The 24,159-nt window shown below is 38.8% G+C and overlaps 1 protein-coding gene across 3 annotated transcripts in view; it reads right to left on the reverse strand.

Moving 5' to 3' along the window:
- The window catches only part of LOC120068002 (HEAT repeat-containing protein 6), a 67,849-nt gene that overhangs the window by 9,622 nt on the left and 34,068 nt on the right, over nucleotides 1–24,159 (reverse strand). For 2 of the 3 annotated variants that reach the window (XR_005479066.1, XM_039019660.1), the window contains exons 14-16: nucleotides 7,354–7,439; nucleotides 6,739–6,921; nucleotides 5,410–5,661 (exon numbers count right to left, since the gene is read on the reverse strand). Coding sequence is in view for 2 of the 3 variants with exons in the window: in XM_039019660.1 (XP_038875588.1) it covers nucleotides 5,410–5,661; nucleotides 6,739–6,921; nucleotides 7,354–7,439 (521 nt within the window). In the remaining variant the exon portion in view is untranslated. The remainder of the gene's footprint in view (nucleotides 1–5,409; nucleotides 5,662–6,738; nucleotides 6,922–7,353; nucleotides 7,440–24,159) is intronic. The other variant, XM_039019661.1, reaches the window with a different exon arrangement.

Genomic DNA, 24,159 nt, shown 5'->3' on the forward strand with positions numbered 1-24,159 from the left:
TTGTCTGGAACTGCATGCAAGACGGGGCTCAATACTTGAAAATTGAAGAAGCAAACCTTGTGTATGTTTTCTTGGCTGGATTAAATCCTAAATTCAATGGTGTCCGTAGTCGAATATTGGGCCAACGTCCTACACCTTCTCTCAGAGAAGTTTGCTTGAAATATGGCTGGAAAAGGATCAGTCATGTGCCATGAATAATCCTATTACTACAACTGATGCAGTTGCCTTCATTGCAAAGTCGCCCAGTGCTGATAGCAATAAAAAAACCCCCACCTGTGTGTGAGTACTGTAAGAAGCCTTGGCACACAAAGGACCAGTGTTGGAAATTACACGGGAGACATCCAAACAGTAGGCGACGACAATCTCATGACAAATCTAATACTAGTCGCTATAAAGCACCGACACTCCTAAGATGGCCAAGTGTCAATGTCGGACACGTGTCCGACACCGACACGCCTCCGACACGTGTCCGACACGCCAGTTTATTATTTTTTTAAATTTACGACACGATGGGGACACGGTTGGGACACGTCTGGGACACGACACTGCAAAATTAAAAAGAAAAAACAATGAAAGCTTATAAAACTAAAGTTAGTAGCCTAAAAGCATCAGCCCAAGCCCAAAACTTAAAAATATATTATTCCTTTCCACTTTTCTTTTCTTCAAAATATCAAAACTCTCGAGTCCCCACGCCCAAAACGCCACACCTCCACGCCCACTCGATTGACGACCGGCCACACCTCCACGCCCAAAACGTCACGCCCAAACCTCCACATCAGCGACTTCTCCACACGCAGACACGCCGGCAGCAACTTCTCCACACCCAAACTTCGTTCGGATTCTCCACGCCCAGATTCGCCGACAACTTCGCCACGCCCAAGAAGAATTCCTGAGTATTTCAAAGGAGAGACGAAAATGTGGGACATTGCTGGAGATTCATTTGATTCATTTGAAGATGCGGGAATGCTTGAAGTAGCTAGTTTATCTTTGGACGAACCAGAATTGGAAGCTATAGTTTTTACTGACGATGGTGATCAGAATGAAGCTTCGAGTGGTTAAGAGGACATTGGACAAGAATGAAGAAAATATGGCTTGGCTTCTTCAATTCTATTTTGTGGTTTTGTAACTTTTGTGGTGTTCAACTAATTACTAAAACTTGTTATAACTTATGACATTGGACCGTTTGTCATCTTATCTATGATTGTATGGTTGTTAATGATGTTTTTAAATGGAATATTTCCAAATATGTTTATTTCAAGACATATATTTAATTTTTTTAATAAAAAAAATTGTGTCCCCGACGTGTCGTATCCTACTTTTTTTTAAATTGGCGTTTCGCCGTATCGGTGTCGTCGTGTCACGTGTCGGTGTCCGTGCTTCTTAGACTGGTCGTGCCCTAGTGAGTGACTCAACAGATGAACATACTCAGAAGCATTCTTCTGTTGACAGTAAGAACAGTTTGAGTACGGTTGGGGTGACTACTATTGCACAATCAGGTAATTTTCCTTCATTTGGCCTTATTAGTATAAATGGTAAAAAAAACCTTGGATTGTGGGCTCAAGGGCCACAAATCATCTTACCAGCTCTTCAGATTTGTTTATTTCTTACAACCCAAGTGCTAGAAATGAGCGTATTCGAATTGCAGATGGGTCTTTTGCCCTTGTTGCAGGGAAAGGCCATATCTCCCCGTTTGACAATTTAGTTTTGCGTGATACTTTGCATGTACCTAAAATCTCTTATAACCTGTTGTCTGTTAGTAAAATTATAAGGGATCTGAAATGAAAGGCAATTTTCTCACCTGACTCCATTTTATTTCAAGATCTAAAATCGGGGATGACGATGCCCGGCACGATAGGGGACTCTATTTCCTTTCTGAAGATGCTTCCTCTAGAGATGATCATTGAACTGGGTTTATGTCACTAAATTTTTCTGTTTCTGAAAATGACTTTATGTTGTGGCATTTCCGTTTAGGACATCCAAATTTTCAATATATGAAGTATTTGTTTCCGCATTTATTTCGCAATGTTAATACTTCCTCTTTAAATTGTGATGTGTGTATTTGTGCCAAGCAAAGTCGTGTTCCTTTTCGATCTCAGTCTTATAAACCCTCGAGTCCTTTTACTCTTGTTCATAGTGATGTTTGAGGTCCCTCACCTATTACCACTTCCACTGGTAAACGTTAGTATGTCATGTTTATAGACGACCACACCCACCTTACTTGGGTCTTCCTCCTCACTGACAAATCTGAGGTGTCATCCATTTTCCAACAATTTTATACAACTGTTGAGACTCAGTTCAATGTGAAGATTGGAATTTTATGGAGTGATAATGGGTGAGAATTCTTTAACACCTCCTTCAGGGATTTTCTTGTCTCTAAGGGAATTGTCCACCAGAGCTCGTATGCTTAGACTCCGCAATAGAATGGAGTAGCTGAGCGGAAAAATCGTCATTTGGTGGAAGTAGCCCGGTCTCTTATGTTATCTGCCACTCTTCCGTCATATCTATGGGGGGATGTCGTTCTTACTGCCGCCTATCTCATTAATCGGATGCCCTCTCATGTTCTTAACCTTCATACTCCCTTGGATCTGTTTAAAGAGTCCTTCCCAACCACTCGGTTAATCTTCGATGTTCCCCTTCGGGTCTTTGGTTGTGTTTCCTTTGTTCATTTCCATGGTCTAAACCGCACAAAATTTACTCCTCGTGCTCAGAAGTGTGTCTTTGTTGGATATCCATTTCATCAACGTGGATATAAGTGCTATCATCCGTCATCTCGTAAATACTGTGTCTCCATGGACGTCACCTTCCTCGAGATCAGCCGTTCTTTCCTGTTAGTCATCTTCAAGGGGAGAACATGAGTGAAGAGACTAACTGGTCCTCTTATGCTATTCACTTAGAGTCAGCTCCTATTTATATTTCGTCTGAGCCTAGTTCTGAGCATGATGACCCGATCTTTCCTACCAACCAAGTTCCTTGGAAAACTTACTATAGGAAGAATCTCATAAAGGAAGCAGTGTCACCTGTCAAACCGGAACCGCTGGCTCCAGTACATGAGTGAGACCCGCTATCAGATCCAGGTATGTATATTCCTGAAACTAATGATGCTGATTTGTGTATGGAGACTGACAAATGCAGGCAGGATAAGGGCGAAGGAAGTGGTAATACTGAAAGTATGGCAAAAGAGGAGACCGCTGAGAATGAAATGATTCTAGTTAATGATGATGTAAAGGATACTACTGAAATACCTGATACATAGATAGCCGATCATGGTGAGAAGCAGGAGAGTTGAAGGATCGTGATGCCTCGCTCGATCTTCCTATAGCTCTGAGGAAAGACACTCGTTCATGTACTAAATATCCTATGCATAATTGCATGACGTATAGTAATCTGGCACCCGAGTTCAAAGTGTTCACTACCAGTCTGGACACTGTGATGGTTCCGAATGACATAAGTGTTGCGATGGAAAAACCAGAATGGCGATCTGCTGTTATGGAAGAAATGAGAGCTCTCGAGAAGAATGGAACGTGGGAACAGGTGGTTCTACCTGAAGGGCACAAGACAGTTGGATGCAAATTGGTGTTTACTATAAAATACAAGTCAGATGGGACGATTGATCAGTACAAGGCTAGACTTGCTGCAAGAGGCTTCACTCAAGACCTATGGAGTAGACTACTCTGAAACCTTTTCTCCCGTGGCCAAACTAAACACTATTCGAGTGCTTTTGTTAGTTTCCGTAAATAAGGATTGGCCCCTACACCAATTTGATGTTAAAAATGCGTTTCTGAATGGGGAACTTGAAGAAGAAGTCTATATGAGTCCTCCTCCTAGATTCGAGAGTCAGTTCAAAAACAAGGCGTGCAGATTGAGAAAGTCGCTATATGGGTTGAAACAATCTCCAAGGGCCTAGTTTGACAGATTCACAACCTTTGTGAAAGCATAGGGGTATGTTCAGGGGCATTCTGATCACACTCTATTTACAAAAAGGTCAAGAACAGGGAAGATACCTGTTCTTATTGTCTACGTTGATGACATTGTTTTATCTGGGGATGATGATGCTGAGATCATGAGGCTCAAAACAAAGATGGCTGAAGAATTTGAAATTAAAGATCTCGGTAAGCTAAGATACTTTTGGGAATGGAAGTGGCTCGATTAAAGGAAAGTATCTCAGTTTCTCAACGAAAATACACTTTGGACTCACTAAAGGAAACAGGCATGACTGGGTGTAAACCTGTTGACACACAAGTAGAGTACCATGCGAAGCTTAGGGAGAAAAATGATAGAGTTCCTATTAATAAAGAGAGGTATCAGTGGTTAGTCGAGAAGTTGATCTACTTGTCTCACCCAAGGCCAGATATTTCGTATGTAGTAGGTGTTGTCAGCCAGTTTATGTAGGCTCCCTGTGAGGATCATATGACAGCAGTTGAACGTATCCTTCGGTACCTGAAAGGAACTCCTGGCAAGGGACTGATGTTCAGAAAGTCCGATAAACGATTTGTTGAAGCCTACACTGATTCTGACTGGGCAGGTTCTGTTGTTGACAGAAAGTCGACGTTTGGGTATTGTACGTTTGTCCGGGGTAATCTAGTCACCTGGAGAAGTAGGAAACAAGGAGTCGTTGCTAGATGTAGTGTTGAGGCTGAGTATAGGGCCATGAGTCTGGAGATATGTGAAGAAATCAGGTTGAAGAAAGTGTTATCAGATCTCCAACAAGATAATAAGCTTCCAATGAAATTGTTTTGTGACAACAAAGCGGCCATCAGTATTGCAAATAACCCGGTTCAACATGACAGAACTAAACACGTAGAGATTGACAGACATTTCATTAAGGAGAGACTGGACAGTGGAAATATATGCATCCCTCATATTTCTTCAAATTAGCAAGTTGCAGATGTGTTTACAAAGGGGTTACTAAGACAGAGCTTTGACTATTGTATAAGCAAGTTGGGCCTTGTTGATATCTATGCCCCAACTTGAGGGGGAGTGTTGAAAATAGGGTTATTAACCTAGGGGCATTTATGTAATTGTGTAGGTCCCTAGGGTTTCCTACTGTCTATTTATACGTTGTGTCCCTGTGTATTCAGTGTATCAGATTAACTAATAAGAAAGATCTTTATATCATGGTTTTTCTCCCTGTACTAAGATTTCCATGTAACTGTGCGTTGTTATTCTCTTTTCTTCTTCTATATTTTAACAGATTATATAATCTCTTTTTCAATAGCTATCAAATAATTCTAGGAGTCCAACTAGTTCCTTCTTAGCATAGTCTAAGGTGTATATTTATTTTACTTACAGAACAACAAAACGTCATAGAGCAGCGCCTGCATGTGTATGATGGTTTTATTGAACATTGTTCCGTAATATTTTCATATATAACATAATATTTGAATAAGAATAAGGGAAAGTTTGGTCTACCATAGCAGAAGTATGCACCAAACTCCTTGGTAAATACTTCTCGATCACCTCACACCACTGCTTCATTCCTGCGCATACCTCCTCTGGACTGTGAATAGTTTCATCTAAATTCTTTAATTCGTAAGATGGAGCTGACGAGACCTTCTTCATTCTTATGCATTCCAAAGTAAATGGGGAATCAAGTAGGCTATCATCTAAAAGGTCCTCCGTGCCTTTGAACCCGGATATTGCTCGAAGACACTCATCCAAAACCTGACAGCATTGGAAAGAGGAAGGAAATTGACATGCAAAAGAGACAGAGTAACTCTTAAACATCAATTTGATGTACCTGAATTTATGAGTTTGGCGATTATATTCCCTATTAGATATTTGCTAAAAGAGAGAATTACAAATGATCAGGAAAGTTTTTCCATTATATAATTGATGAACACCAAAGGTTTGTTAAAAATAATAAACACCAAAGTCTAATGACCTTGCACATTTCTTTCACTTTTTCCTAGGCCTCTATAGAAAACTGATAGGACCACAGTCATTCCTTCTCCATGGTAAACTACCTGTTATTATACATGTGGATAACTTTATCGTTGCTATTAAAAACTATGAATAAAAAATCCACAAGGTCAAGGGACCAGTTGGCCGAGGACTTTTTTTCAGAATATTACATAATACTAAGGTGGAGTGATTCAAATCTTTGGCCTTTTAGATAAGTAGAGATTTTATCACTAAGATATGCTCTAGTTGGTACTTCAAGTCAATCATTAACAAGAATCCTATTAAATAACACATGCAGACAGACAATTCTCGGAAAATTGAGATAGCTAAAAAACACTCTTGGAGAACACTACTTCAAGACCCATAATTTACTTCTTCTAAAAGAAAAAAAGACCAATAATTTACTGTTTGAAGATCCACGAAAGAAATAAATAGATCTACAAGAAGTAAAAAGAAAATCTTGAAGTATAAAGGTGTAACCTAGAAAAACAAGAAAAAGAAAATTAAAAGATATTATTTGTTGTATTAAATTTTAGAAGGAAAACAATAAATAAGACTCTCAGGACCAATATAAATACTTTTGCATGATCTAAAGAAAATGAAGTAAAAGTTATGGTTGCAAACTAACGCAGCAAACAATAGTATTGTCATCATGAAGTTATCGCATGATGGTATGATACAAAGGTATCACATGTATTCATTTTGGCTCCTAATTAAACTGTTGGACTTTTAATTCTGCACAGACTGTTGAATGCTAGTCGCATTATTCTTTGAACTTTGTTAACCTTGCATAAGTAATAGTAATTGACAAGTCAAAGACATGAAAGAGAATTTTACCTTGACAGCGGCTATTATAACTTTTTCTCCAATAATTCCGACGCTGTTTCTGGACTGCACCCCCCACTGCCCCGTAGAAACTTCAGGAGCAGCTTCATGTAGAAAGTTGGAAACAACTGACGAAACTTGTTCCCAGAAAGCAAACATGATATGTGGATAATTGTGAGATACAGCTTTTAAGGCCTGCAACAACACAAATCTCATATATAGTCTCAACCATCCATTCTATGAAATTCTCCAGAAAAAGTTATCATTCCATTAAAATCTGACTGATTAAACAACCCGATAGCTTTGATGAACCATTTACAAATATTCTGGATCTCAAAAACTGAAGAGCTACATCCTATGCATTTACATACTTCACAATGCCGTCACATTGCGCAAATTATTGATTATGCATTCATAAGTTAAATGTTGAAATGATTCCTTAAATAATATACCCAATGCATTCTCTGCCAGGAAAAATAGACATTCAAAAAAATGAAAGATAAGGCATGACAATACATATATGAAGACATGTGAACAGAACTAGGTGCTCGAGAAAGAAAAGCTGGAAGAATAATAAAACCGGTGGTCAGACAAATAAACTGAAGAAAACTTTCGATATAATATTACCTGAAGAGCCTCAATGCATATGGTTGGGTTGGTTAGTTGCTCAGAGTATTGAAGTAATATGACAAGAACACTGTTACCCTTTTGAGCTACACAGAGACAAATAAACAAAAAACAAAATCACGTGGATATCAAGGAAGTTGATTAAAGAAACTCAAAGTATTTTATGTGATTTCTTCAAAATGATCAACCATAGACAAGAACTATAAACATTAAAAGTTTGAGAGAATCAAAATAATGTATTTCATCCACTAAAGATATATATATAAGTGTACAAGATATATAAAGACAATATAAAGGATAATATGACTAATATATTTATAATAAATATGTCTCATTCACTAAAGAGATATATATATACAAGTGTATAAGGGTAACCTAAGTAAGAGAAAATAAAAAGACAGTATGTCTTGTATATTTACAATAAAACCAACTAATATAAGCATTATAACACTCCCCTCAAGTTGGAGAATATACGTTAATCACGCCTAACTTGCTAGAGAGACAACCTATATGTGCTCCATTTATGTTTACATGAAGATATCTCCTAACTGCTCTCTAGTTTTCACATATCATGTGGATACTAAACCTTGTTGTATTTTCTACGTACAAAATGATAGTCGACATCAATGTGTTTCGTAGTTGCTTGATTGTCTTTCTTTTTTCTTTTCTTTTTTTTTTTTTTTTTTTTTTTTTTTTTGATATCCATAGTTGCTTGATTATCATACCACAATTTGATCGATGTTGTAATATCAAACCCCAATTAAATAAGAATTTGATATATCCACACTAATTCAAACACATATTGTGTGATTTCTTCTTTTTATTCTAATCCAACTTTTGAATGTGACAACACATTTTGTTTCTCTCTCTTTCACGAAACCAATTTGATCTTTTATCTACCTCTTAATTCTTGCCCAATTAGAATCTGGAAAGCATTCAATGTTAGTATGATCATAACCCTTATAAAATAAAACACGCTCTGGGTGAGCCTTCAAATAACATGAAATTTGTTCCAATGCAACCCATTGGTCAACTATAGGAGAAAATATACACTGGTTCACAACACTCACCGAATAAGTTGTGTTACTAGGGTACTACATGGCTTAGCTCCTAACTTCCCTATTGTGGTCTGAGTCAACAAGTCAAGTACATGTTTTTGTCTGCAATAACATGATTCCCTCATTCCTTATTACCTCAATTCCTAGGAAGTATTTCAGCATTCCTAAATCTTTTGTATATGTTGAATATAGAAAGTCTTATCCTTTCCCCCTTTTTGGAATATTATTTTGTAATTAGTGTTCATTCCTTTCCTGTAATATTTTTTCCTTATTTCCAATCATATTACCGTTGATTATCTTTGCTATATTTGGCTATCATCAATGTATATATTAGGACAATACTCATTTGTGAAGATATGAGAAAAATTTCAGAATATTCAAATTATCAACATGGTATCAGAGCCATCTCTGTGCACTTTCATAGGTTTCACGTCAAAAATCCTAGTAAAGAAATACAGAGCATTGAAACTTCAATCAACATACCAATTCATTTAAAGGTGTGCATCAGAAAAACTCTATCTATGAACGGGAGCTTCATGTCCAAAGCAAATCCGTGAGGAATCATCCAAAAAGGAAGAAAATTGAAGCCAAGCTTCACGTCCGAAGCAAATCACAGCCGATCAAAACCCTCTGAAATAGATTGGCCAAGAATCGTAGATTGAAGTTCTGACTAAGCAACAAAAAGCTAGGGTTCCTCATCGTGGGACAACCGGGTCGTTGGGTCACGTGTATCCGACCGGGTCGAACACCTCCAAGTCGTGGGCTGAGTCTGTGCGGCTGAGACGGGTCGTGGGCCAACTTCATTATGATTCTAGGTCTAATTCCGCGTCGTGGGTTGTGAATCAGGTTCGCAGCGCAGGTCCGGGTCAGTTTTTTCTTTTTGGGTCTGGACACACCATTCTTCCTTATTTTCAGATCTGGGCCCAATTGTTTTCAATTTCCGGCCCTGGACATTCCATATTCATTTTTTATATAATTTCAGATCATTTTTCATCAAGCTTCGGGTCTATGAGAACGTATTTTCCTGTTTTTTCCTTTGTTGCAAGGAATATTTGGGTAAGTGGTAAATATCTTCCTTTACAGAATTGAACATTCTAATATGACATCTATGAATACTAACAGTACAGAAGGGACCATTCTTCCAATTACTAATCACAAACTAAATGAAAGGAATTATCTCCCTTGGTCACAATCTGTTATGATGTTTATATGTGGAGAGGGAAAGGAAGATTATCTATCAAGCGAAAATCCCATCCTAGACCAAGTTGATTCAAAATACAAGACATGGAAAGCTGAAAATAGTATGGTTATGTCATGGCTAATAGACTCCATGACGACAGAAATTGGTGAAGGATTTCTACTTTTCTCGACTGCAAGCAACATCTAGGAAGCAGCTCGTGAAACCTATTACGACCAAGAAAATACAGCGGAATCATTTGAAATTGAAGGCAAAATTCACGAGATACGGCAAAGGGAATGCAAGTTACTCAATATTTCATCCAAATGTCGTCTTTGGCAGCAGCTTGATATATTTGAAAGCCACAAATGGGATGCACTACATATGGAGATACATACAAAAAGATAGTTGAGAAGAAACAAGTGATCAAATTTCTTCTCGGACTTAATATAAAGAATTAGGTGAGGTACGTAGTAGAATCTTAGCTATTAAACCCTTACCTAACATTAGAGAAGTTTTTGTAGAAGTAAGAAGAGAAGAAAGTAGGAAGAAACTAATGTTAGGAATATCCACAAGCTCCGAACCTGAAGGATCGGCTTTAATTGCCCGAAATCTTGGTAATGAGGTACGTATAAATGCTCATGATAACAGCTACAATCAAAATCAGAACTACACCGAAACTGATAATCAACAACGAAAACCAAGACTATGGTGTGAGCATTGCAGAAAACCAGGACACCCTAAAGAAGTGTGTTGGGATATTCATGGCAAACCTCCAGATTGGAAGCCAAACAAGGGAGCGGGCGATAGACATGGAAAGGCCTACCAAGCAAGTGCAACAACTGAACGTAACATTACCCCTGAAAATAATGTGTTTACCAAGGAGCAATTGGATCTTCTCTAAAAACTCTTTGGTCAACCCAAATCTACTAAAAAAGGATCAGAAACAAGTGTGACTACAGTTGCACAATCAAGTAACTTCCTATATGCCCTTAATGCATCTAAAGAAAATTGTAATACTTGGATTATTGATTCAGGAGCTTCAAATCACATGATAGGTGATATCTAACTTTTAACTAATTATGTCCACTGTAGCAGTCAATCTACTGTAAAAATTGTTGATGGTACCTATTCTAAAGTAATGGAAACTGGCAATGTTTTTATCTCTAAAGACTTTATGTTAGAAAATGTGTTACATGTTCCTAAATTTAGATGCAATCTTCTTTCCATAAGCAAACTAACACTTACAAAAGGGTGCATTGTGACTTTCCACTCACATAATTGCATATTGCAGCATTTGAATTCAAGGAAGGCTATTGGCAATGCTAAGGAATACTTGGGACTCTACATATTAAATGCTTCCAATTTTCATGTCAAGGAGTCAGAACTTAGCAAATCTACTTTTGTTGTTTCTAAGGACAATTATGATAGTACAATACTCCTATCGAAAGTATATCCTTGATCTCTTAACGGAAACTGGTATGCTTGGATGTAAGGCCGCTAATACTCCTATCGACACAAATCATCAGATAAGCAAAGAAAACAAAATGGTTAACAAAGATCGGTATCAAAGACTAGTTGGAAAACTAATTTACCTAACTCACACCAGACCTGATATCTGTTTTGCAGTAAGCTTTGTAAGTTAGTTTATGAACAATCCAACTGAAGAAAACATGCAAGCAGTTTATAGAATACTCGGGTACTTGAAAGGAACTCCAAGAGAATGACTGTACTTCAAGAAATCTGAGAAAAGAAACATTGAAGTACTCACAGATTCTGATTGGGCAAGCTCAAAAATAGACAGAAGATCTATAACTAGATACTGTGCCTTTGTTTGGGGAAACCTGGTCACTTGGCGAAGCAAGAAACACGCAGTCGTATCTAGGAGTAGTGCTGAAGCTGAACTAAGGGCACTCGCCCAAGGAATATATGAAGGAATCTGGCTCAAAAGCATCCTATCAGAACTTTAAATCATATCAAAAGAACCAATGGAGGTACATTGTGACAATCCAGCTACTATAAGTTGCCAAAGATCCGGTCTATCATGATCGCATAAAGCATGTGGATATTGACCGACACTTTATCAAAGAGAGAATAGAAAACAAAAGTGTCTCGTTTAACTACATACCCACCAAGATGCAGATTGCTAACATTCTCACAAAAGCTCTATCCAAAAACACTTTTGAAGTCTTAAAGGCCAAGGTGGACTTAATCAACATATACAATCCAGCTTGAGGGGGAGTGTTGAATATAGAAAGTCATTCTCCTTTCCCCCTTCTTTGGAATATTATTTTGTAATTAATGTTCATTCCTTTCTTGTAATATTTTTTTCCTTATTTTCAATCATATTATCGTTGATTATCTTTGCCATATTTGGCTAACATTAGTGTATATATTAGGACAATACCTATTTGTAAAGATATGAGAAAAATTTCAGAATATTCAAATTATCAACAGTATACAATTGATTATGGAGAAAGGTCTAGTTCTTATGGCGTGGAGACGATGGGTCAATCCATGGATTTTCCTTCCTTTTTCCACATTTCACTTTGAGGAAATAGGATAAATGCATTGATTACAAGGAACAATAGGAAAATCTCATTGGAATGTTACCAGAGAAGAGAGTGTTGGACAGCCCTGATAGACGCCTTTGGCCCCTTGAATCATGGGGTCCTTATCGGTTAAATCATTGGTTACTCATCTCTCTTTTTCATGCCCACTAGAAAGAGGTTTGAAGAAAGCATTTGGAAGTCCAAGAGCCCATAACATGTTAATATTACGGTTTGGATAATGATTTTTGGATGGTTGAATTACTCCAAAAAACTACAGCAGAAGCTTCCTTCCCATTGCTTACTCCTACAATCTGCCCTCTTTGTACGGCAGCAAGCGAATCTCTACAACACTTATTCTTTGATTGTTCTTATGTGACTAAGTGTTGGCAAAGCTTATATAAAATTTTTGGTGTAAGTTGGGATTTTGGCATTTTCTTTCGAGATAACATACTGCAGGTTCTGATAGGCCCTTTGATGAAGTCCAATCCTAAACTTCTTTGGAATAATGCAGTCAAAGCATTGCTAGTTGATTTGTGGTTCGAGAGAAATCAAAGAGTTTTTAATGATAAACCAACCCATTGGATGGATCACTTTGAGACAATAAGACTTAATGCTTCTTCGTGGTGCGCCCTATCCAAATACTTTGAAGACTATCCGATGCAAGTCATCAGCTTAAATTGGAGTTCATTATCCAAGCGGACAGCTAGTCTTGTTTAATTTAGTCAATTTTTCTTGAGTTGTACGAGTATTGCTTTGTTTGTATCCCTTGTTCGGACTTTTGTGTCGTCTTTTGGTGTTTTATTGACTCTTTGTTGTAAACTTTAAACAGATGGTTAGTCATCTTGTCGATGCTCTGATACTTTTGTATAGATATGATGAAGATGTTATGGGGGTATCAACCTAGTTGAGATGCCCAAGTGCACCTCTGATTTAATAAGAGAAAATAGACTGAATATTATTAAATGAAGGGGCTGGAAGCCTATTTATATATGAAGAGATGACCAGCTAAACCAGTAACTTGGTTTAATGACCTGAACAGCTAGTTGTACTCATAACTAACTTTATAACTAATGTTTACAAATAAGATTCCAGCATTAAAAATGTATTAAAGGTGTAATATTCTAATTCTATACATCAGTTCTACCTGTCCCAAAAACAAACTCGCCTCGAGTTTGATTGAGATCATTGAAATTGATCTTGAGCATGATAAGGAAATATGTCAGAGACGTTGAAAGTGTTGTTGATCTTCATAGTGTGCGGTAGATCAATCTTGTATGCGTTCTGTCCAAGTCTTTCTAGGATAAGGAATGGGCCAATTTTCTTGTTTGTGAGCTTAGAATGATAGCCAGTAGGAAGTCTACTCTTCTTCAAGTGAACCATCACGAGATCTCCAATCTTAAATTCGACAGATCGTTTGTGTTCATCAACCTTGGATTTATATGCTGAATTGCTTGCTTCGAGATGTTGTTGAACTTCATCATGAATGGTTTTTATCCAATCAGCCATTATACTTGCCTTGGCACTGAGATTAATAGAAACAGGTATATTAGCGAGGCCTAATGTTAATCGAGGTACATGAGTATAGAAAATTTCGAAGGGGCATTTCCCTGTTGATCGGTTGACCATGTTCTTGAATGCAAATTCAGCCTGAGCTAGGGAGAGGTCCCATTGGTGTGGTTTGTCCCCACTTAGGCATCGTAGAAGATTACCAAGGGTCCTATTTGTAACCTCTATTTGGCCATCGGTTTGTGGATGGCTTGTTGTGATAAATGGGAGGTTTGTGCCAATTTTTTTCCAAAGGGACCACCAAAAATGACTCATGAACTTGACATCTCTATCAGATACTATGCTTTTAGGTATTCCATGAAGTCAGATAATTTCCCTGAAAAAAAGATTTGCAACATTTGATGCATCATTAGTTTTCTTGAAAGCCAAAAAATATGCAATTTTACTAAAACAGTCAACTACTACTAGAACCGAGTCATATCCTCTTTATATTAGAGTAACCCAAGGACAAAGTCCATAGATTGATCTTCCCAAGTGTTAGGGTATAGGTAATGGGGTATATAGCCCATGGTTAGAGCTTGAACCCTTCGAAGATTGGCAAATGTAGCATCTTTTAACAAAATTAGGTACATCTTTTTTAAGTTGGGCCAAAAGAATTTTGATGATAAAAGTGCTAGCGTTTTATCACCGCCAAAATGGCCTGCAAGGCTTCCTTCATGTGCTTCCTTTAATAAAGAATCACGAAAGGAGGTTTGTGGAATACATAAAGTGTCATTTTTTAATAAGAAACCATAAAAAATATGGAATTCTTTAGCTGGAATATGATTTAAACATGCTTGCCAAATGTTTTGAAAATCCGAGTCGTTTGCATAAAGTTCAAGTAGATGATCAAAAGCTAGGATTTTTCCTTTAAATAGAGTTAGAAGCGTACCTTTTCTGCTTAATGCGTCTGCCACTTTATTGATTTTTCCTAGTGTGTTTTATGACAAGATCAAATCGTCGGAGGAATTGAATCCACCTAGCATGCATGCGACTTACCTCTTTTTGAGAATGTAAGAACTTCAAAGAGAAATGGTCAGTTAGTAGGACAAATTCTCTACCCAAAAGGTAATTTTCCCACTGTTTGAGGGACCGAACAAGAGAATAAAGTTCACTGCACCTATTCCAATCCCAGATGCATCCACTGTGACTGTAAATGGCTTATTAAATTTTGGAAAAACTAAAAATGGTGTGAAGCTAGGAACTTCCTTTAATGTAGAAAAACATTTTGTTTGGTCATCAGTCCAAGTAAAAGGAGAGTTAGCTTTTAAACAAGCAGTTAAAGGGGCTGCAATGGTACTGAAATTTCTAATAAATTATAGGTAAAATGATGCTAATCCTCGAAAGCTTTGGGTTTCTTTTACTGAAGTAGGTTGTGGCCAGTCAATAATAGCCTGGATTTTCCTAGGGTCTACTTTAATACCTTGTGAACTTATTAAACCTAGGGATTTTCCTAGGGTTTACTTTCAACCTGAACAGAGTCTGGACTTAGGACTTCCAATTCTGCACTACTTGCACTAAAGGGTGATTCCAACTCCGAGACTTCTAACTTTTTTGAATTAGGTGGGGAGCAAGGTAATCCCCTTGTAAAGGTGTTACTCGAATCCGGGATGGTGAAGTTGGTGTGCTTGAACTGTTAGGTGGTGGAAGGGGGAAAGCTTTGCTTGATGGAGGAGAGGGAAGTTGGATTTTCGTGCAACTAACCTCTAGCAAGTCCGGATTGTTGTCAGTCAATGTTGATAAGGAAAATCCCGGAACCGCCAGGGGCTGCTCTACTGGAATGAGGGTACTTACTTCCTTTGTGGCATTATCATTAAATCCTGTCCATTTGTTGTTGAAGGAGGTTCTTTTCCTGATAAAGAATTTAGGAAAATGTTCCCGAGCATTTAATTGATTTTAGTGAGGAGATGAGCAAGCAGGGGACTTCCTGGAGTGACAGCTTGGATTTTCTTTTGCTAAATTAAAACAGAGGGCTTCCTGTGGGACCTTTTGATGACAGTTGTCCTGCCCTATCTCCCGAGACTCTTCGGTTTATCCTGAGTTATTGGAGAGCAGCTTATCAGTACCACCCCGCTCACTTCCCTGCGCCTCTTCGAGTGCTCCTTGCGTAATAACTTCTTTTTGGTAAGTCGAAAGGGCGGCTAAAGGGCTGATACTTTTTTGAGATAACTGTGACCTTTCCCCTTCTTCTACTTTTTTTTCGAGAATATTGGAAGAGCCCTTAATAATTCCTAGATTGGCTGAGAACGTCTCTTTCCTCAATAAATGCGACTCCTCGCTTTCCTCTGGGCAGTTCCCGCTCACTTTGTAGAAGACTTTTGATGCCATTTCACCTTCTTCTACTCTGTTTGACCGGGGGATCTTCTCCGACTGGTCTGTCGGCTGAAAAACATTTTCTAATGAGACTTTTGGATCCCTCGAGTAACCTGGAATCGACTGAGGGGAAGTAGAAAAGGACCATTCTGAATGTATAGAAATTGTATCGACACCTTCATCCTTCAAAACTTGATTTAAACGAAATAAATCTAAAGGATTTGAAAAATCTTCAATGGATAGATCTCTAAAATTGGTATCAAACGGCTCTAAACATTGAATATCACCAAAATTCAAAAAAACACTGTCAAGACTTTCATGCTTAACTTCAATAGTCGCCGGTACGTAACCACACAAATTTCTTTTGACTTTGATTTTGGCTTCCTAACAGTTAGTGAGATTGAGAGTCTCTGCCGCTATATTTTCCAAACCGCCAAAGTAAGTTCCGATGGCTGCAAAAGTGTTTCTGCTCCAAAAGTCGAGGGGGAGATTTTTTATGGATATCCACCCCCCGAATCCTTCCATGACTGCTCGTCTACCATGCTTTTTCGAGTTCCATTTCTCAAATAATAAGTGAAAAGAGCCAAATTGTTGCCACTTACCATGAAAATCGATCAAATTTGCTAAGTCCCCTTGTTCAACTCTGATTAGTGCTGTGTTTGCATACAGGGGATTTAAAGAGACATTAGAATTGAAAAACCCTCTCAAGACTTGTGCTATTTCCTTCCATTCATTATGAACGAATAACCTTGACACTAGCCATAAGTTATGGAAGTCTTCTTGGAGGACATCGTAGTCCTTTTGTACCCAGAAACAGAGCTTGCTCTGTTTTCTCTTGCTTGGAGCAAAGGGCTGAGGTTGTGATATAAAAGATTTTTGTACTGAAGGCTCTGGTAATGAAACGTTGGAGAACTTTTTGCCCTTCACCACTTCTGAGAAACTTCTTGCTATGGTTCCTTGCTTACTGATCGAATACCTACCGGTTGTTAGGGAATCTGAAATAGATGAACTCACCATTTCCTTGCCTGCCAGCCTGTCTCACCATCACCATAGGGTATATGAATGTTCTTCCTTCTTCCTGATGAGGGCCAGACGGCACATTCAACGTACCACTGATCCTTGCTTCGAAATTTTGCTAACCGAATGAAGCCCTGGTCTACTCTTTCCTTTAGTAGAAAGAATTCGAAGGTTGGACCACTCAAAAGTCGACAGAGACTGTCGTACAACCAGTGCGCTGATGCCGAAGAGAGGAACGTTTTCTGACCTCTCTTCATGTCTTCCACCCAGAATCCATTCTTCACCTGCCACATACAAAAGAAATGGTCTGAAATGCGACAACTTTTTAGTTCCATCGTGACAAGGGCAAGAATAACGAGCTAAGGAGGCAGGAGAAAGGCTGCGAGGGAAAGAAGAGGGGAAGAGGGACGGAGGGGAGTCGGCCGGGAAAGGGAGGGGCGGGGGGCTATGTGCTGTCTCTTATACACATCTAGATGTGTATAAGAGACAGGCTAACGAGCTAAGGAGGCAGGAGAAAGGCTACGAGGGAAAGAAGAGGGGAAGAGGGATGGAGGGGAGTCGGCCGGGAAAGGGAGGACGGGGGCTATGTGTAGCTGGTCGGAGAGGGAAGGGGGGTGCCGGAGGGCTTGGTCAGGGAGGANTGGTCGGAGAGGGAAGGGGGGTGCCGGAGGGCTTGGTCAGGGAGGAGGAAAGGGAGGAGAGAGGAGAGAGCATTTCCAAGAGAAGATGAAGTAAAAAAAAAAAAACCAAGAAAATACAATTCGGTTTTAAAAAAAGAGCATTTTTTTTTAAAGTTTATATACAAAACATGTTCTCTTAAAACAGTAAAGACAGAATGTATGTGTTCTAAATGTGCCTCCTAATTAGGATTATAAATTAAGATGTCATCAAAGTAAACAACAACAAACTTATTTAGAAAAGGTAACAAAATTTGATTCATAAGTCTCATAAATGTGCTTGGTGCATTGGAAAGGCCGAGAGGCATGACTAACCACTCAAAAGATCCTCATTGGTCTTAAAAGTTGTTTTCCACTCATCTCCCGATCGAATTCTAATTTGGTGGTACCCACTCCTAAGATCTATTTTTGAAAAAAGTGTGGCTCCTCTTAGTTGATCCAATAAATCAGATAAACGGGCTATAGGGAATCTATATTTGATTGTTATTTTATTAATGGCCCTGTTGTCAACACATAGTCTCCAAGATCCATCCTTCTTTTGTGCTAAAAGGGCGAGGACGGCACACGGACTAAGGCTTGGTTGTATGTGACCTTTATCTAAAAGAGTTTGGATTTGTTCATGTAAGCGGCCTTTATCTAAAAGAGTTTGAATTTGTTCACGTAAGGCGACATACTCTTTGGGGCTCATTCTGTAGTGGGGTAGATTTGGTAAAGAACTTCTAGGAATAAGATCTATGTGATGTATATTGCGAAGGGGAGGGGGGATTTAAGTTCTTCTATCAAATTAGGAAAATCTTTTAAGAGTTGGGGAATTCGAGAATCTAGAGTGGAAGAGTTGGGGAAATCAAAAGTATCTTGCTTAATTATGAAAGCTACTGGGTTGTATCATTTTTTGTAAGAAATCTTTACCATTGGTTAGGAAAAAGAGTTGTTTTTTAGGATTAGAAGGTACCTTTCTGTTGCTGTCATACAAACTTAGAGGGAGAAGGACCACTTTCTTGCCCATCCACGTAAAATCGTAGGTATTGTCACGACCACTGTGAAGAGTCTTGTTGTCATATTGCCACGGTCTGCCCAAAAGTAAGTGATAGGCATCCATTTCTAAGACATCACAAGCGATTTGGTCTTGGTAAATGTTGCCTATTGAAATAGGGACTGTGCAAATTTCTTGAACGGTTGCCTCTCCCCCTTTTTCGATCCAGTTGACCTTATAAGGATTCGGGTGAGCCTCAACCTTTAGATTAAGGGCAGCAATCAACTCTTTTGACACTATGTTTTCACTGCTCCCACTATCAACAATTACTTCCCACACCCGACCATTGATGGTGCAACAAGTGCAAAATAGAGAATGACGTTAGGGGGTGACTTTCAGATTTAGGTGTGAGGAGAACATGTTGAAGAACACAAGACAATTGATCTCCATCGTCGGGTTCAATGTAAGCAGGTTCATTGTCATCGTCATCCGCACAATCATTCCCTACAAGATCATCTTCTTCTTGGATGGCTTACGTCCTTCGTTGAGTACACTCGTTCGAGACATGTCCTTGTCCACAACGAAAACACTTTCCTAGAGTTGGCCAGTTGTAAGGATTTGAGTTCTTCCTGTTTGAGGTGGTTTCCATAGGCTTAGGCTTCGATTGCTTGGACATAGAGTCATCTTTCTTTGCTTGTTGACTTAAAGAAGAAGCTTGTTCAGCTGTTTTGGATTGTTCTGTACGACAAAAGGACGGTTGTTGTCGCTCCCAATTATGTCTTCTTTGGTATGTTTTTAGTTGTTTTGCTTCTTGACTTTCCTCGATGGTGGTGGCTAAGGTGATGGCATCAGCCAAATAGGCCACTAGATGTAATTTGAGAACTTCTTTAATATCTTCTCGTAAGCCAAGGATGAATCCTGATATAATTTGTTGCTCAGTCTCGAGAAGATTGTTTCTAGCCCCCAATCGGTGAAATTCTTCAATGTAATTGAAAATAGATCGATCCCCTTGCCTACAAAGTTAGTATTGGTTGTGCAAGAGTTGTTGATAGTTGAGGGGGAGGAATCTTTTCTTCATTAATCTTAGAAGCTTGGGCCAAGGTTTGATTGGTGGCTTGCCATAGTACCTTCAGTTGGTTTGAAGTTGATCCCATCAAGCTGAAGCTCCTCGTAGAAACTTGAAGGCTACCAATTTCACCTTTTTATCTGTGGGTGTGTTAGTGAATTAAAAAAAAATGGACCTTCTTGATCCAATCCAAGAAAGCTTCAATGTCTATTTTGCCATCAAAACTAGGGAGATCGACCTTCATCTTATAATTCTGATGTTCTTGAAGGTATTGCGGTCTACCTTGTCGTCTTCCCATCCAATCTTGATTCAGGCAGCAGTAATTCTCATCTTCCTCTGAAGAGTCAGAATCTTGCATCATGTATCTGGATTTGAACATCTTGAACTTGAAAACTTGGCTGACAATTGAGCTTTCTTGGTAGGGAATTATGTGTGTCAGCCCAAAATTGTTCTCCACGGTAAGTTTTTCCCAAGTTCTTGAAAGGTTCTTGGACTCTTTCTTGGGTTCTGACTTCTGTTTGGTTGATGTTCAGACCATTTCCACCAGCTTGTTCTCCTTGAAGATTTTCATTGATTTGCCAAGTATTCTTGTTTTTCCGATTGTCAACAACTTGCTGTCCGTGAGCCACCGTTGGGTTTGAAATGTCCATATGTTGCAGAATTTGGGCTAGCATAACTCAAAGGTCATTCATCTCATTCTTCACGTCTACTATGGCCGATTCTACTGAAGCCATTCTAGTTTCCAAGGCTTTGGTTGATGAGGAAGCTTCTACGTCCATAAGGTGATGATCCAAGAAAAAGAATGCGCGTTTTGGATCACAACGCTCTGATACCAATATGATGTAACACACCAAGAGTTTAAGAGAAAATAGACTGAATATTATTAAATGAAGGAGCTGGAAGCCTATTTATATGTGAAGAGATGACCAGCTAAATCAGTAACTTGGTTTAATAACCTAAACAGTCGGTTATACTCATAACTAACTTCATAACTAATGTTTAAAAATAAGATTCCAGCATTAAAAATGAATTAAAGGTGTAATATTCTAATTCTCTACATCAACCTCCTGATCCTCTATTATCACTTGTAATTTGAGCATTAGCCTCTTTTCATTATATCAATGAAAGGTTCGTTTTCGTTTCCAAAAAAAAAGATCAACACTTGTCCTAGGATCCATGATGAAGTTGTCAAGAATAAACCTAAGTAAGCCATCAAGAATTTTGAGAGAGGTTGAGAGATCGATAGAGGATGTTTGGGAGATGGCTAGATGATGTAGTAGAAGAGTTAAAACTCTTTTAAATTGCTGGTAATTAATTATTTTTTATAAGCATTTGGTTGTTTTATAAGTTTAGTCCAGTTGGTTAGAGATTGTTATGTAACCGGTCAATTAGGTAACCAATTTTGGTAACCGATTGTGTAGGTGGTCGGTCACCTTTCTTGTATAAATAGGCCTATGGCCATTCTTTCTATTCATTAGTAAAGAATTCTCTTTGCATTCTTGGAGCGTTTGCATCGAGTGGTATCAAAGCATTGATCCATCGCGAATTCCTTTTGGACAACTTCAATGGACACAGAAGCATCCTCATCATCAAAAGCTATCGAAGGTCGGCTATCTTCAATAGAAAAGGCCGGGAGGGAAAGGGTGAAATGGGAGAAATCCGTTCCATGCTAGCCCAAGTTTTACTTCGAATGAACATCAACACTGAAGAAACAAATCTGGAACAAGTGGTTTTGAAGAATAAAGGGGGAATTCGGGTTCAACAACCCCAAGATTCTATTGCAATCAAACCAAGACTTGAAGAGCAGGTTGGCTGGGAGAAACGAGAACCTGCAAGAAACCATGGAAAGACCAAGATTCACGAAGAATCTCATCAAGCACCTAACCCAATCAGAACCTCAGCTCCAAGAAACTTGTACCAAGCAAGATTTTGACCCCAAGAAAATCATGGAGGACGATTTATGTTGCAAGATTCTGACTCCTCAAGTAAAGAGAAGTTATTTTGCTGGAACCCACAACAGCGTTGGATTTCACCATGAAAGACACCAAACTCACCATAACAACACAGAATACAGGATGAAGATTGATCTTCCTAGCTTCGACAGCCGAATGGATGTGGAAGAATTATTGGATTAAGCTTCGAAAGTGGAGAATTTTTTCGAGTATGCCAACGTCCCTGATGACAAGAAGGTTAAATTGGTAGCTTTTAAGTTTCAAAGGGGTGCTTCAGCATGGTGGGATCAGCTTGAAACCAACCGACGCTACAATGGTAAGACTCCAATAAGATCTTGGCCAAAGCTTTTAAAATTGATGAAGAAGAGGTTCCTTCTGTTGAATTATCAACAAAGGCTCTACAACCAATATCAGATGTGCAAACAAGGGGACCGATCAATCTTTGACTACACTGAAAAATTTCATTGCCTTGGTGCCTGAAATAACCTACCTGAAACTGAGCAGCAACTAGTATCAAGATTTTTTCTTGGCCTTCGTGAGGAGATCAAAGTTGTCAAACTACATCCTGTGGCTTACTTGGCTGATGCAATCTCTTTAGCCACAACAATTGAAGAGAATTCCAAGCCTAAGCACCCAAAACTTACCAAAGGAGACAACCTTGGGAGCGTCAACAGCAGCAACCTTTTAAATGAGCTCCCGCAGATCAGCCACAGAAAACCACTACGGGGAGCATGACAACACAACAAAACAGAAAAGATGAGACTCCTACTAAGCCACCAAGTAACAGGGGTACGGACAGCAATTCCACCAAAAGGAATCCCAACCCCTACCAGTGAGCAACTCTTGGAAAATGTTTCAAATGTGGTCAACAAGGCCACCTTTCCAATGAGTGTCCTCAAAGAAGAATTTAACAGTCCAAGAAGATGATGTTGGTGATGAAGCCGACTGCGATGAGGGGAATGTTGATGATCTTGATTATGTTCAACAGAATGATGGTGAACATAATCATCCCCAAGTCTGAAAATCACTCTCAATGACATGCCCTTTTCCGCACTCAATACACAATTAATGGGAGAGTATGCCAAGTGATAATTGATAGTGGCAGCATGGAAAATATTGCTTCCAAGAAGCTGGTCAATGCCCTCAATCTTACAACTGAACCACACCCCAACCCATACAAAGTTAGTTGGATCACAAAGAAGGGGGAAACGGTTGTAAAGGAAATTTGTACGGTACCTTTATCCATTGGGAATCTGTACCAAGACCAAATCCTTTATGATGTCCTCGAGATGGACGTATGCCACATTCTCCTCGGGCGCCCATGGCAATATGACAACAAAGCACTTCATAATGGACGGGACAATACGTACAAATTCAACTGGATGGGGAAGAAAGTTATCCTCCCTCTCGGTAAGCAAGTCACTCCAAACAAGTAAGCAACTTTTTCTCTTATCTCAAGGCAAAGATCTTTTATCCTCTAAGGGCAAATCCCTCTTGGTCTTTGTAGTTAAATCAGACCCTTTTGAATCTCCTAATAATGATCTAATAGACCCCAAGTCTCCAAACTTCTAAAAGATTTCCCTTCTCTTTTAGAAGAACCAACACACCTACCTCCCCTCCGAAATATACAGCATCATATAGACTTAACTCCATGTAGTATCTTATCTAATTTACCCCATTATCGTCTAAGTCTTTGGAGCCCCAAAGAGTATGAAATTTTACATAATGAAATCCATAAACTCTTAGAAAATGGGCATATTCAACCTAGTATCAGCCCATGTGCCGTCCCAACTTTACTTGCACCTAAAAAAGACGGTTCATGGCGCCTTTGTGCTGATAGTAGGGTCATTAACAAAATAACAATCAAATATAGGTTTCCTATTCCAAGACCTTTGGATTTACTAGATCAATTAGGAGGAGCATCTATTTTTTCCAAAATCGACCTTAGAACCACCATCAAATTAGAATACAACCCGAAGATGAGTGGAAAACAGCTTTCAAAACAAATGAGAGACTTTTTGAATGGCTAGTCATGCCATTTGGTTTATCCAACACCCCGAGTACTTTCATGAGACTAATGAATCAAATTCTCCTTCCATACGTCAATAAATTTGTAGTAGTCCATTTCGTTGACATATTAATTTACAATTGTACATATACTTCCCATTTTGACCATTTACATACTATTTTCTCTATTTTACATCAAAGTGCTTTATACATTAATTTCAAAAAATGTTCTTTTTTTCAAGAAAATCTGTATTTTTAGGCTTTCTCATAAGTTCCAAAGGGATTAGTGTTGATCCTAAGAAGATAGAAGCAATCTCAGATTAGCCCCAACCACAATCAATCAAAGAAATTCAAAGTTTTCTAGGCTTAGCTTCATTCTACACAAAGTTCATTAAAAAATTTAGTACTATTGCGGGGCCTCTAACTTCTTGTTTAAAGAACAAAGTTCCATTTTCTTGGGGAGAGGAAC

The sequence above is a fragment of the Benincasa hispida genome, chromosome 12, assembly GCF_009727055.1.
Source record: "Benincasa hispida cultivar B227 chromosome 12, ASM972705v1, whole genome shotgun sequence".
Classification (NCBI taxonomy): domain Eukaryota; kingdom Viridiplantae; phylum Streptophyta; class Magnoliopsida; order Cucurbitales; family Cucurbitaceae; genus Benincasa; species Benincasa hispida.